The sequence below is a fragment of the Ursus americanus genome, chromosome 11, assembly GCF_024610735.1.
Source record: "Ursus americanus isolate L20-20 chromosome 11, mUrsAme1.1.p, whole genome shotgun sequence".
Taxonomy (NCBI): Eukaryota; Metazoa; Chordata; class Mammalia; order Carnivora; family Ursidae; genus Ursus; species Ursus americanus.
The window spans coordinates 15,743,230-15,759,017 of record NC_142137.1 but is presented as its reverse complement, the minus strand read 5'-3'; the positions used below and the strand labels follow the sequence as shown (position 1 = coordinate 15,759,017).

Genomic DNA, 15,788 nt, shown 5'->3' with positions numbered 1-15,788 from the left:
CTGGGACACCAGGCACCTGGGATGCAATGATCAGGAAAGCAAAAAAAAAAAAAAAAAAAAAATCAAGTGCTCACACTCAGCCTTCCCCGCCCCTCCCCACCCCCCAGCTTACACAGCTTCCTTTAAAATGCCTTGCGGCTGCTCTTTTCCCAACACCCTCCAGGCCCCGGGTCTGCGGCGTCTGTGGGCCCCTTGCTCATGCCATCCCTGATCTTCCAGCCAGGGGCCTCCCTCCCTCCTGAGTCTTTCCTTTCCCTCACCCCTCATCACACAGGCCCTGCGGATTCTGCCAACAGAGTCCCATCCATCCTTACCTCCTGCAAACCACTCCTCACACACAGATCCTCCTCTCTCCCCCATCTGCTCCTTCATCCTCTCCTACTTAACCACTCTTCATGCCCTTTGCGCCCATTAGTTCAATCTGAGCCTCCTTTTCTTTGTTTTTAAAATGGAGATGATAATGATAATAATACCCATCTTACAGGTTTCTTTAGAAACCAAAACGAGTTGATACACACTCAGAATAACGAACTGCCTGTACCACAGTAAATACTCAATTAGTAGCAGCTATGATTGTTGTTCTTATTGACTGAGATTGCCAGAGAATGGAAAAGGGATAAAAGCAAGGCTCGAGCCCAAACACCATCTCAAACCTCTAATACCAATTACGAACATCGTAGTTACTTGCTCATCTGTCTGTACATCCTACCAGAAGAGGAATTCATTCTGTCTAGAAAATAGTAGGAAGGTAACAAATGCTTATTGAATTTCAAAAACATTTATTTCTAACTACATATCATATACTCATTGAATAGCCTTTTATGCCATTTTAATCAAATAGTGACTGCAGGGTTTGACTATAAAAATACACAGGACATAGATTTTTTTTTTGTTTTAAGCCATGGCTTCATCGCTTGTCTCAAAACTAAAAAATTACATAGGCAGAGCACGCCCAGGCTCTAATGGAAAATGATGCTCAAATATTTAACTTTCCAAAATGTCATATTTGAATCACTTTACCATCACATATGCGAAGCTATGTTAGACAGTCAAGACATCTGCTTCCTTGGCCAGAAAGTGTAGGCGTTCGTGGAGATTGAAGCTAGAGATAGCAAATGTTAAAACAACAGCCTCCAGACGCTGCAGCGTGGCCCGCAGCCCAGGGCTGCCCACACCGGGGCCCTGCGACTTGTGTGTCCCCAGTCAGAGGGGCTGCCTCCTCCCCCTTCTCACACACACTCTAGGTCACAAGGCCCTAATTTCTCCTGTGACCTCCGGGGCGGTACTTCCTCGTTCAACTTTGTTCGGCAGCACTTCCTTGGGCTTGACTAGTCCTCATGCAACCACAGGCCGCCCAGAGAAGTTCTTAGTGAAAGAGGCTGAAACATATGATACATAATCTTTAATCCCTTTTACAAGACTTTTGCAGCTTTGAGATATCATTGACATCAACACTGCGTAAGTTTGACGCATATGACGTGATGATCTGATACGCATACATTGTGAGATGATCACCACACTAAGGTTAGCGAGCACATTCAGTCCTCACATAGTTACCGTCTCCTGTATGTACGTATGAGCGTGCACGCACACGCACGTGTGTGGTACGGATTTGTAAGATCTACTCTTTCAGCAACTTCCAAGTCCATCATACGACATTGTTAACTATAGCCACCATGCTGTACTTAGATCCCCAGAACGTATTCATCTCATAACTGGAAATATACACCCTTTGCCAACATATCCCCACTTCACCCACTCCCCAGCTCTTGGCAACTACCATTCTACCCTCTGTTTCTGTAAGTGAGGTCATACAGTATTTGTCTTTCTCGGACTTATTTCACTTGGCATAATGCTCTCATGGTTTATCAATGTTGTTACAAACAATATGATTTCCTTCTTTCTCATGGTTACACACACACACACACACACACACACACACACACACTACGTTGTATCTATTCATCTGTGGACAGACACTTATGCTGTTTCCATATCATAGCTATCATGAATAATGCTGCAAAGAACATGGGAGATAGCCCTTCAAGATATTCATTTCCTTTCAATATATAACCAGATGGGGCTTATTGGATCATACAGTAATTCTATTTTTTAATTTTTCGAGGAACCTCCATACCTGTTTCTGTAGTAGCTGCACCAATTTACATTCCTACCAGCAGTGTGGGAGGGTTCCCTTTTCTCCCCATCTTCACCAACACTTGTTATTTCTTGTTTTGGTAATAGCCATCCTAACAGGTATGAGGTGATACGTCATCGTGGTTTTGACTTGCATTTCCCTGATGATTAGTGATGGTGAGCTTACAACTGTTCATGCTCATGTCCCTGGGGGCCATTTTATATCTCTTCTTTGGAAAAATGTCTATTCAGATCCTTTGCCCACTTCTTAATCATAGTATTTATTTTGGGTTTGTTTGGTTGTTTTTTATTTTGTTTTGTGTTTTTGCTATTGAGTTGCACGAGTTCCTTACGTATTTCAGCTATTAATGCCTTAACAGATAGCTGTGTAAATATTTTCTCCCATTCCACAGGCTGTCCTTTCATTCTGTTGATCTTTAAATCCTTGAGAAAGACAAGTTACAGTTTTAAGGTTTCAGAAAAGGGGGACTCTGAATATGAATTTAGGGAGGTGGCAGAGGGTGGACAGGATAAATCTTCACAAAAAACTTCACACTTGTTGGTTTTGATAAACTTGGAAGATGGACAGGGTAAACTAAGGTAAGTAGGAGGCTAGGGTAGAAAAATGGTCACTAGCAAGGCTGAGAAGTAGAAAGACCCTCAGGTGTGCAATGGAGGATGTCTGGAGAACAGTATGGCTGTAACCTCCAATGAACAGATGGGGGACCAAAGATGAAGATGGATGATAATGACACAGCAGGAAGGCGCACTCCACTCCGGGAGTCTGGCAAATGTGCAAGTGAGGAGCTCTGGAGGATCTGAGCTGGGGAGTGAAAGCTAACCACGCAGTCCTTTGCACAATGGTTTGCAAAGGGACGACAGTAGAGGAGAAAATGGCTACTGGAATGTTCTAGGTAAGAAGGAAGGAGGTGTCAGATTCAGAAAATGAAAAGATAGGAAAGGATAGAACCAAAGTTATCCTGACCCATCAAAAGGTGAGTGAGGTAGCAACCTGGTTAACCCAAAGACAAACTGTTACCTCTTCCCACAAGTAGCTCGGCAGAGCATGACCAGGACTCTCAGGTTAGTACAAGGAGTGAAACAGCTAAATGTTTACTGAAAATCTACTGCGTGTCACTAACAGTGCTCGGTGCATTATGTACTTTATCTCATATAAGTCTCTACGTCAAGCCAGTCCGAGAATTGTATTTTATGATCACCAATTTACAGAGGGAGAAACACAGATTCACAGAAGATGACTCACCTATGCTTAGACAATAGAAAGAGGATTAATAACCAAGAAATATTAATTAGAACAGCACCTATTGGGCGCCTGGGTGGCTCAGTCATTAAGCATCTGCCTTCCGCTCAGGTCATGATCCCAGCGTTCTGGGATCCAGCCCCGCATCGGGCTCCCTGCTCGGTGGGAAGCCTGCTTCTCCCTCTCCCACTCCCCCTGCTTGTGTTCCCTCTCTCGCTGTCTCTCTCTCTCTGTCAAATAAATAAATAAAATCTAAGAAGAAAAAAAAAGAAAGGAAAGAAAAGAAACAAAGAACAGCACCTATTTGCCAGACACTCTGGGAAACAATGGTGAACAGAGACAAACACAGACCTGACTCCTAAGCTCTTCCCTTTCTTCCTTCTGCCCCTGCTTCCACTCATAAAAGAAGTGCGTGGTCTGAATTGATTATAGCATTTGACTATTGCCATGTTGTGCTTACACTCTGATACTAAGCCTAATTTTTATTTTTTAAAAATCATTATTACTTGGCTGAAGAATGTTTTCACTTTTTCTTTTAAAATGTTGATAATTACAGGAAGCTACAGTCCTTTTGCTCAACTGCTTGTTACTTATATTTTAAGCAAGAAAAGCTGGTACCAACTCTCAGATCAACGTAAAGCAGCGGTTTACATCAAAACTCGGGCCTTCTCACTCTTGCAGTACTACCTTCCCTGAATCAAAACAATTTTGATTCAAAATAATCTGCCAGATGTCAAAGTACAAAGTACAAAGTCTGATTTATAGGAAGGTACTTAATTAACTTGAACAGATTACACTAGAAAGAAAAATCCATCAATAATTCACATTTTTTAATATTCAGGATATTAAGAATATACATGGAATTCTATGACAATTAGAAAATAAACATTTATTGAGCACTAAGCCTGAGGCAACATTATAAATGCTGTGAGAGATACAGAAATTACTAAAGCAGGATACTGTTTCCAGGTGTTTCAGCGTGGTAGAGCGTAAGACACAAGGAAAACAAACATAATGCTAGTTTAGGGCATGTGGTTGTTGGAAGACAATTTTCCATGGGTCTCTTCCATCTTTGCACATATTATGAGTGAGGCGCTGACTGTCCTTTGTTCTGAACTCTCTTTTCAAGGATATTTCTATAGCAAACAGCTTTGGAAGACAGAGTAGTGTCTACCTTAGGAGTAAAGGGCAGTTTTGCTTACAGTCCTAGAAGGTACGGTGTCTCTTTACAGAGCAAAGGGCAGGCATGCTTACTGTCTAGTATAATACTGTGTCACTCCAGAACAAAAAACAGACATGTTTCCGAACCATTATAAAAGATTTGGGTTTCCTGAACTCAATGATCCTCTCTGGTCAGGCAGTCCCTTTTGGGTACAGTAATGGAAGCTGGCCCTCTTCACGTCACCTCTGGGAACAGAGGCTCAGGGTATAGGTGCAAATGAGCTGAGACCCATAGACGGCTATAGCTATGAGTCATAACCTGTCTTTTGTCTCTGACTTTGGAGTCTCATGTCTTCTACCAGCATCTATGAAACTGTGTTAGGCTAATGTGCTGGCTTGCATGTAGGATAAAATCTCAGTCTTGATAGTTCTTGACAGCAGAAGGTTGCAAAAATGGCAACAAATTCATTCCCTTTCTGCATCTATGCCCTTTGGTATACTCTCTTACACTGACTCCGGGCTTGGCCATGTAACCTCCTTGGCCAACGGGACATCAGAAAACAGGATAAAAATAGAAGACCGAAAAGTACCTATACACTGAGGCTTATCCTCTTGCTGGCTGTTTTTAGAATTGAGTTGTCACATGAAAAAGCCCAGGCTAGCCTGTTTGTGAGAAATATGTGCCCAGTGTCCCCTACCACCTCAGCCAAGAGCCTCACAATTGCCAGACATGTGAACAGGGCCAATTCAGGTCATCCAGCCTCCAGCCAACAGTCCAGTTAACTGCTGATGTGAGAATGAATCCAGCATTGATCAGCAGAGCTGACTGACCGGAGCAACTATTCCACTTCTAGATTTTGAAGTGGTTTGTTTTGGGACAAAAACTAACAAAAGGGGCAGAGGACAAGGCTAAAACTACTTCTAGTATAATCTCTATATTGCAAATGCCACAGGGCTCAGTGTATGTGTGGTTAAATATTGTAACTCCAGTGCTCAACACTGTGCCTAGAAGAGAGTTAAAAGTACCAACTGTTCCAGCTTTGTTTTGGTTTCTCCATCTGACCACTCACTACAAAAGTCACTTAATTTTCATCTCACAGGCAGGTTGTGAGTTTACAGGAACTGTGTATGAATCCAGCAGGGCCCATGGTGAAAGGGAAAAAGCACCATTCAGTCCTCCAGGAAACATGCTCTCGTGTGTGAAAATCAGCTCTTTCACCTAATATCTGGCAGTCCGTGGGTGGGTCACTTAAACATATTGCACTTCAGGGACGCCCGGTGCCTCAGTCGGTTAAGCTTCTGCCTTCGGCTCAGGTCAGGATCTCAGGGTCCTGGGATCAAGCCCTGAGTCAGGCTCCCTGCTCAGTGGGGGGCCTGCTTCTCCCTCTCCCTCTGCAGCTCCCCCTGCTTGAGCTCTCTCTCTGTCAAATAAATGGATAAAATCTTTAAAAAAAAGAAACAAAACACCATATTGCACTTCAGTGTCCTTATCTGCATCATGGGAATAATAAAGCTTTCTTCGTGAGCTTTGTACACAGGTGTTCGTTATAAAGGAGGCACTCTCAGAGTATCCAGGCACTGAGAGATGAAAGCCTGGGAGTAGCAGCAGACACTCGTCCAGGCCAACAAGCGACAAGCACTCACACGCTTTCTCTCTCACATACACGCATGCACAAAACCAAACCATACCCCCAAATTACATTAAAAAGCCAACCGGCAGAGACCTAAGAGGAGAGACGCTAAGTAGCAACAGGACTATATTATGGTCTATAGGAAAACAAAACTTAGTATATTATGTTATTATAATGTGCCTGTGCTATACAGAACAACCCTAAGTGCGTTGTTTGAAAAGCCTCCTGAATAATATAACCTTCCTGGAAGATGAATGCCTGACAACGCGTGAGTGTATAAAACGGAACATTATATAAATGCGCCTAAAAGGTCACTTTTCAGATATTCTGCAGTTGAGAATTAAATCCCTAATTTTTATTCGTAGACATTTTAAGTACTTGATCCTCTACAGCACTAGGTCTCATCACATCTAAAACATTAAAAAAAAAAAAAAGGCTTTCTTTTATGATTTGGCATCTTTGAAAATTCTGCTTAACTGCTAGTTGACAATTGAGGGCAGCTGATATTGTCTCTTAGACATCAAAACCGAGATTATTATTGGAACTAGACCAATCAAACCAACAAATCGCCCATGGGCCTCAGTTGGTTTTCTGTAGCATTTTAAGACCTTGTTAAGGGAAATTAAAAAAAAAAAAAATCACAATTAATTTCTATTCTCATTTATATGAGATATGTACACAAAGTTCTTTTTCTACCACTTAAATCATAGGAAGTACTAAATAAATGGCATTTAGGTAGTTATAACCATACTGTACATTTTAATCTTTAAAAAAAACAATAAGCATGCAAGGACATGGATGGAGCTAGAGAGTATAATACTGAGTGAAATAAGTCAGTCAGAGAAAGACAAATACTCTATGATTTCACTCATATGGGGAACATAAGAAAACAAATGATCATGGGGGAAAAAGGAAGAGAGACAAACCAAGAAACAGACTCTTAACTATAGAGAACAAATCGATGGTCACCAGAGGGGAGGTGGGTGGGGGGATGGGTGACATAGGTGATGGGGATTCAGGAGTGCACTTGTGATGAAAGTGCTGAATCATTGGATTGTATGCCTGAAACTAATATAACACTGTATGTTAACTATGCTGGAATTAAAGTGAAATACAATAAAGCAACAAACATATCACCATATCTCATTAGCCACTGAAAATCAAGCTCCAAACTTCTATTAAACAAGACCACATGCCTTCAGCAACACACACTTATCAACTATAAAAGTCCACTAGGCCAACTGTGTCTGTCTCTGGAGCAAATAGTTGGAAAGCATTTAGACAAGAACATGCACACAAAATAAAAGATCAGAAACACTACATATATTTATGGACGTTTTAAATTTTAACAAATTGTTTTGCAGACTGTCCTTCTGATCCTGAATCCAGAAACATCCTCTTCCCCAGTTCACACCCCCATTAGGGGCACTACAATGCCACACTGTCTTACGGTGGGATGGTAATACACACCCCTGGGCTCAGATGCAAAGTCTGCTCTCCACTGGAGGGACATGCAGGTGGCCAACCCGGGGAGGATCCCACCAGAACCCCAATCTCATTCTGCCCTTGAAAGGCCCCCAATATTCACAGGTCTGGGGACTGCCATCTAATTGACGGGTGGTTGCATGCCACCTCAGGAAACTTCGTCATCCTCCGTGTATAGATATCTTACCAGAAACAAACAAAGGACCCCAACTTACCCGGAAATAGTCACTGCATGCTGCTAGGACTGCCTTGTGAGCATGGAACTTCTGTTCCTCGGCAATCAGGGTGATATCGCAGAGGATGCCATCACTTCTCTGCTGATTCAGTGCTGCCAAGACACTATCATTGTGAGATTCCGAGTGGCAGAGCCTCTGGCCTGTCAGCATTTCTTGAATACTACGAAAGAGAGCAATCACATCAACACTCCTCCTCTTGCCAGCCCCTGCCACCCCCGTGCGACCTCACCCCTCCAGCACCAGGGTGAGGGGTGCGGGTCCCAGCTCACTATAGGAATGGGACCTTCTTGTTCTCACTTCCTTCTATTATTCGCTTGCCCTCCTTTTCTCTAATTCTCTCTTTTCCTCACCCCCTCAGGGTGTCTTTCTCTTTCCTACTAGTGCTTCTCTTTCTGAATTTGTGTTTTGGTGCGTGTCCGTCTGTGTCTGTATTGGCCCATGTCTGTGGGCCCGTGAGCCTCTGCTTCTGGGCCTCGGTCCCCTCCATACGTATACATCTCTGAGGGCACAGCCTTCTCTGGATGTGTATCTGGATGTGTGTACCTCTGTGACCCCCACTCCCAACTCTCTAATTCCTTCTCTAGCTCTGTACTGCCTGTGTGGGGTTAGTTCAAGTTCAGAATGTCACCACCATCATGCACTGATCTAACACAGAATCCGCAGGACCTAGAAGACTCATTAGAGATACAGGAAGTTGCCAAGTCTCCCCACAGGTCACAATACTACATTAATAAATAAAACAATACTCAGTAAATGTCGGTTAGAGATAAAAGGGCTGCCACTGACCATTTCATGTAAAAGGCAATTAATTAAACCACGGCAGATGATTACTAAACGTGGGAAACTATGTACCATGGGAGAACATCAAAAGAAACGTCATGGTAAATGAAGAGAATTTGAGGCTGAAAGTAAAATATATCTATATTATCAGCCTTCAATCTTTGCATGTGGTCATTGTACTACATTTAGGAATGACTATACAATTTTATTTTTTGTTCTATTTTTTGAAATTGCTAAATTTACTCCTTGCGAAATTTAGCCCTGCACTCCTTAGCCCATTTTAAAATATTCATCCTATGTCCTTTTAGAACTCCTCAGTGAAACCCCAGATCTTGCCAAAATAATGTGGAAGTGATGCCACAAACACAGAAGGCACCCTGAAGGTGTAGACAGCTATGAACGACGCCAGCCTAGATCCACGAATAGAGCCTCCACAGCGCTCTAAAATCTCAGAACTGGCATCAGACCAGGATGGGGGCGCCGCACCAGTCACAGGTTACTCCCAGAATGAGAACAAGGGCCATCAGGCCCTGCCTCTGGCCTCTGGACTCTTCTCGAAGCTGAGGGAAGATACCGCGGGGATGACAGACATCGTCTCATCTCTCCTATCCTGACGACTCCTGCATCCCGTTCTTCCCTCTGAATGTGAAAGAGCCGCTCAGGGGAGCCAGGGAGTCGCCACTGGCCTCGTCTGCGTGGTTAGTTTATTTAACAGCCTCTGCCCGGCCTGTGCTGCCGGTTGGCTGGTGAACTGACTGCCCTTCAACACAGACCACCACCTGCAAGTGAACCAGATGCTTCCCGTGAGACGCACGGTACAGCCCCGTAAGCTTTACTGGACATTTCTGACTGGGGAGCCTCAGAAATGTCAGAACTATTGAAAGAAAAAAAAAAAAAACTTGACAGGAGGTGATGATATAGGAAGTTCTCGTGGGAAGTGGGAGGATTATTTTCAGTTGAAATGCAGCAGCGAGTTTTGAAATGGTTACTGTCATCGAATATTCATCTAGAGGCTCCAGCTACCGGCAGACATTTAAAATCAGTAACTGAAAAGCACATTTAGAAGCATAAGTAACTTTTTAATACAAATTTCTATGCAAAGCCTGGAATGGAGATTGATCAGCATCACTCAATTAAAGAAACAGGGGAACAGAATAGTAACAGAAATATCATATCAGCTAAAGTAAAGCTTTAGGATAGTTTTTGAAAAATCTTTCTTAAAAGGATGACATTTTTATATGTTTCACAAACATATGTTCCTATGTTCCATGAAGCAGTCTTAGTGATTCACTTAAGAATCCTAACAACTCAGTGAGGCAGTCACTATTCTTATCTCTGTTCTACAGATAAGAAAACCAAAGGTCCAGAGATCAGGCATTTTGAAAACCTATCGCCAAGAACACAATAACATAATTCCCCTGCTTAAAAAAAAAAACAACAAAAAAGACAAAACAAAACAAAATGATAAGCTGTGAAGAAGATCTCAAAAACCTCTGATTGCCAGGGGGGAAAAAAAATCACAAAGTCCATATTAACTTTGTATTTATAGTATCCATAGTTATTCCAAAATCAAAGCTGCCTTTGAAAAGGATACACAGGAAAATAATAACATGAGACAGTGAAAAGAAATATCTGAAATCGGGCTTCAAAAATATTTATCTTTGCACTGCAACTAAGATAAGTTTGGGGATAGAAAACCAGATTCTAATTATTACTCACTTACTTGAACCACTCATTGCAAATTTATTTGAAACACTCATTACTTTTCTCTCTTTTAATGTCACCTTAAATGCTAAATAAATGTATTTTAAAATTTCATTTTTAGTGGAACAGTAGAATATGTTAAAATAATTGCCTTAAAGTATTTCCTTACTCATTTTCCAAATATAGTGTCACAATTCGTGTCCTTATTATCAAGGCTGAATCAGTATTTGCATTTCAGATATCTATTGACAGCGAATAAATCCCACCAGGGAAAGAGCAGCTGTAAACTGAAATTTGGCAAGGAATAAAGGGCTCAGCTCTGAAACAATGGTGATGCTGCGCGATTTCACAGGATCATTCAGCTGGGCTTGAAATAGTCAAACTTCAAGAAAACAACATGCTAAATATTTAAGGCAACACTTGGCACAAGATCCCAAATATTTTGGAACCAATATGTTAGGAATCTTTAAAAGCAGAAACAAATACTCCAACATTTGGCAAGAAATAAAGGCCTATTAATCAACAAGTCTTTATTGTATTCTGAAAGTAACTTCCCACTCAACTCTCAGATGTAAGTCTGCAGAAGACTTCAACCCTCTAAATGGTAAAGCATGTGTGACCATGGCACACAGCTGGAAAGTGGCCGGCCCATCTCATGAGGGCAAGGATCGAAAACAAGGGAGGAGGTGAATCAGAGACTATAAAGGACTGTGTCTAAAGTAAGATGAGCAGATACATGCTTGCAAATGGCCCCGTGGACATCTATAATTTAGAGCAAATTAGCACACTCAACTTCCCAACAATGTCCCTCCATTATCTGAGAAACAATGATGAAGGAAGGAAAAGATTATTCCTAAAACTTCCTAAATTACTGAAAAGCACCAACATAAAACATGAAGCACATTTCCCAAGGGTACACAGATTTGAGTGTCATCCTAAAACTGGGAAAGATCACCCATGGAAGCAATGTTGCCACCTTAAAACACACAGGTAAGTGCAGAAGGTGATCTGGCTTCCCCAGGGCAACCCTAATAGTCTTTCCTCTGAGGGATCTCCTAGAACTACACTGTCCAGTACAACAGCCACTAGCTACAGGTGGCTACTGGCCACCTGAAATGTGGGTAGTCCAAATTGAGATGTGTTGTACGCGAGAAATGCAGTCGATGTCAGGCGAAGTATGAAAAAAGTCTGTGAAATGTCTCATTAATATTTTCATATTGATTCCGTGGTGATATAATAATATCTGGGGTATACGGGTTAAATAAACTATATGGTTAAATTTATTTTACCTCCTTCCTTTTACTTTTTTAAAATGTAACTACTTGAGAATTTTTAATCATTATGGTCGTATCGGACAGTGTACAAGTTCCCGGGGGACCTGTCCCTCATTCCTTTCCACCTGAACTCTGCAAGGGCTGCGGGCATCCCATCAGGCTGCCGAGGAGCATGGCTGTTCCTTTGTCTCACAGGGCACAGCCTCTGGGGTACAACACGGGAAGCCCCAGACTCTCTGAGCAGCAGGTTGCTTCCTCGTGGTGCCAGGGAGCATCTGATTGGCCACATGTCCACGTTCAATAACGGAGATAAATAAACGAGCTCTCAGGGAACAGGATTATTCATGACTTCAAGTCTTTAACGTTCATTCTGGAATTGGTGGCAAAAACGAAAAAACCAAATGCAGAGCATGATGTCCATAACATGGTACACCCTACTCAGAGCGAAACTCTGCCAGGGTGCAAATCTCTGCTTCTAGTCCATAGACTTGACGTTTTTGATCATAGAAATCTCACAGGGCCTCACTTACAGAAGGCAAATTTTGACTGAGTTCAGTCAGTTTTTAGGACAGAAATTCCAAAACAGCTATCTGGGTTTTTACACGTCTGCATTTCAAATCAATTTCTATATCACTGTATACCTACGATATATAAAATACATGCAAGTAGTTTTCAAGTAAGGCCACCAATAAAGCAGTACATACTTATAAATCAAACGTGGTCAGGTAGCATAAAGAGATTCATTTCTCCAAGAGACTACACAAGAAAGAAAAGAATGGAAAAGCTGATAGTACTGAAACTCTTCATGATTATCTCAATTCAATCTATTGATGAATTATCAGGTGAGTACCCTAATCACTTCAATTCCACAGTCAAAATATTTCTACACAAATTAAAAACATCAGTAGTAAAACAGCCCTATTATTTAAGTGGGCAGGCTGTTAGCCCCATAATGGAACTCAATTTTCTTTTTTATGGAACACTTTAAAATTTGTAAATACCTTAAAATGAATGCTAAACAATTAAGAGCAATGGTCACAATAATAAGCAAAGAGGACACAATATGCTTAGAGGATGATTAAGAAGTAGTAAAGATTATACAGAAAGGAACTTAACTATAAATGGTTTTGTTTCATTCCTCCCTTTATTCATTCACTCAACAAACATTTATTTATCCTATGCCAGGTACTGTGCTAGATACTGGAGATAAAATAGCGAACAAACCAAACTTCGTAGCGCCCCTTGCGCAACACTCAGTTTAGCGCGGTAGTTACACACTCATCAAATAATCTGGCCTCCCAGAAGAAGTAAAGTTGGAGCTGGGGGATGAAGGATGAGAATGAGTTATTGTGGCATAAAGGGGAGAGAAGAGTTTTCCAGATGGGAGAGAACAAGTGCTATGTATGATCTCGAAGTAGGAGGGAGCATGGCCCTCACACAGAACGTTAATTGTTCAAACCCTGAGGATGGGGGGGGGAGGTGCAGGGTCTGGAACTCAGAAAAGGCTTGGCTAGAGGGGTAAATCTGGGACTCATTTACATAGAGAGGGTAGGAGAAGGACACTTGTGTCTCCAGCAGACAGTGCAGAGACAATCAACAGTCAAACGTAGCTAAGAAGAAAGATAGTATTCAAAATACAGAAGGATGGCTGGGCTCTGTGGTGGGAAAGGACTGCCCTTTGAGTAGCAGGAGGGAGGGAACAGGCGGACCAAAAACACATATTAAAACTCTTAGCATTTTTTTGGTTTGTTAATATAAAGATTTAGTGGAACCAATCTCCACTGGACCATGTAGCCATGGAAACAAGGATATCTCGGTTCATCTGGGTTGGGATATTGTCAGGCAAATGCATCAAAAATGCAGGAAGCAAGAGAAATTAAGAATTTAAAAGAGCTGTAGAATCTAAACAAGATAAGAAGGGAAACGAGGGAAAGAAAGGGATGATGGGTTGGTAGAAAGTAGCAGGGCCGGTACGTGAGACACTGCAAAGAGGTCGAAGTACAACCACGGTGGGGGAAGGTAAACCAGCAGGCTAGACAGAGAGGAGGTCCTGGTAACAGTAAAGTGGCTGATCTGTTGGGGGTTCAAGGTCCAAGGGGGAACTGTGGGAGTGGATGGCTCACTGGAAGGAGACAGTTCTTGGAGCTAAGCAGGTTGAAGATCCCAGGTCACCAAATTGGACAGATTCTCCACGCAAACACTGAGGAGACTGGGAAATTGTAAAGGGTTTGTGACGAGGAAGAACACTATAAGCTGGGTGCCAGATGCTCGGCAAAGGAGGGGAAATGACCCTGACAACAGTGGAGAGGAGAATGGGGGACGAGCCAAAGAGCACTAGAATGAGGATGTCTTTGTTGTGTTTTGTTACTGTTGCCTTCTCAGACAACCAACTTGAGGAGTAATGATAGAGAAGCAAAACTATGTCCCAGGTAACAACAGCCTCTCTACCCAGACCCCAAATACATGAGATGTGAGGAGATAATAATGTCACACTTGGCAGGGTGACAAGATAAGTGTTGCCTCAGGAGAGGACAGGTCTCAGTGAAGTCAGCAGGTGAGAAGAGCTTTTCAGGGTGATGGTGATGGTAGAGCAGAGCATACAATCGTGGTGCGACAGTTCCTCAGGGCACAAAGGAAGTCTGAAAGGTGAGGAAGGGAGGGAGCCACATCACAGCAGGGAAGGAAAGACCCTTAAGAGAGATGATGGTGCAGTGGAGGACAGAGGGTGGTGGGATCAGAGTTGATCAATAAAAGCAGAGATGGCAGATTTAAAGTAAAAATTAATTTTGAAACAAACACACATAGATCCTGGTAGCCAGAAATACATCGCTTGGCTGAGGTGGTGGCAGATACCATGGTCTCTAGGGTCTACGGTCTCTAGGGGCCATATTGGCTGGATAACTGATCTAGAACAGGAGTTCTCAACCTCCGGGAGACTGACATTTGGGACCAGATTGTTCTTCACTATGGAGAGCTGCCCTGCATACTACAAGGTGTTTAACAGGATCTCTAGTATCTAGTGACTAGATTCCAAAAGCACCCCCAACCGCAGGGACCACCCAAAATGTTGGCAGATACTGAACGATGTACACTGAGGCACAGTCATCCCCCACGGAGAACCGCTCATCTAGAGCAAGACTCAGAGCTGTACCGGCTATAGAAGGCCTCCCTCCACTTCCGAACGTATTTTTGGAACTGCTCAACTCTAACAGCTTCCTAGTTGTAGAAGAAAACTGGTCTCATCATTTCACAGACATACCCAGCTCTTCATTAATAAAAAGAAAAGTATTTCCTATGTCTCATACGTCTCCTATTCTTTGCTCTGACGCTCCTTTTGACTGTTGCCTCAGAGGATAACAGAGACTTGTTTCCACAAAGAATATTAAAAAAAAAAAAAAAAAAAAAAGAGCCCTGTGCTTTCTAATTGACTGTACCCTCAGCTTTGGGGAATGGGCCAAGTTCCTTCCTGTCCCAGAGCATTTCCCCAAGTCATCCCATGATTCAGACCTCAGATTACAGAGCCTTCTTCAGGAAGGTGCTTCCTCATTCTGTCAACCCTGTACTTTTCCTTCAAAGCACTTTTCACAATTATACTTGCATTGTTACTGGGTGTGATTTGCTTACTGTCTGTCTCACCCAAAGAATATACATTTTATGAGGGCAGGAACCTTATCTGTTTTATTCACTGATGGATCCCCTGCATCAACGACAGTGCTTGGCTCAGTATCTGTTACATGAATTATTAAAAGAAAACGTTATGAGTGCTCTGAGAATGCATAATCACACTCCCCGAAGTGACTGCTTTCAAGGGGATGACTGTCATATATAAGTACAGCTATCTGCTTCTTTTTTAAATCATATGCCTTTATAGAAGCATACTTTTTTTTTGAGATATCCCAAATAAGAAAAGAATAAGTCGTCTCATTCAAAGAACCATGAAATGTACCTAGTTATGACCAGTGAATAGATCACAGTGCTTAACCCATGATACTAAACTCACACACACTCTGACAGGTTTGCTTAATTCCCCCAACTATGTGTTGAGCCCTGCTCTGCACTCAGCCCTGGGACGCTCAGTGTGACCACGACAGGGCTCACGACAGCAAACAAGGAAGCATCC

General features: G+C 42.4%; 1 protein-coding gene across 5 annotated transcripts in view; it reads right to left on the bottom strand.

Annotated features, from left to right (window-relative positions):
* Window positions 1–15,788, bottom strand: part of KLHL32 (kelch like family member 32) — a 248,986-nt gene that overhangs the window by 187,473 nt on the left and 45,725 nt on the right. For all 5 annotated transcript variants that reach the window (XM_087865330.1, XM_087865331.1, XM_087865332.1 and 2 more), the window contains exon 3: window positions 7,890–8,070. In XM_087865330.1, coding sequence (XP_087721456.1) covers window positions 7,890–8,070 — 181 coding nt within the window. The remainder of the gene's footprint in view (window positions 1–7,889; window positions 8,071–15,788) is intronic.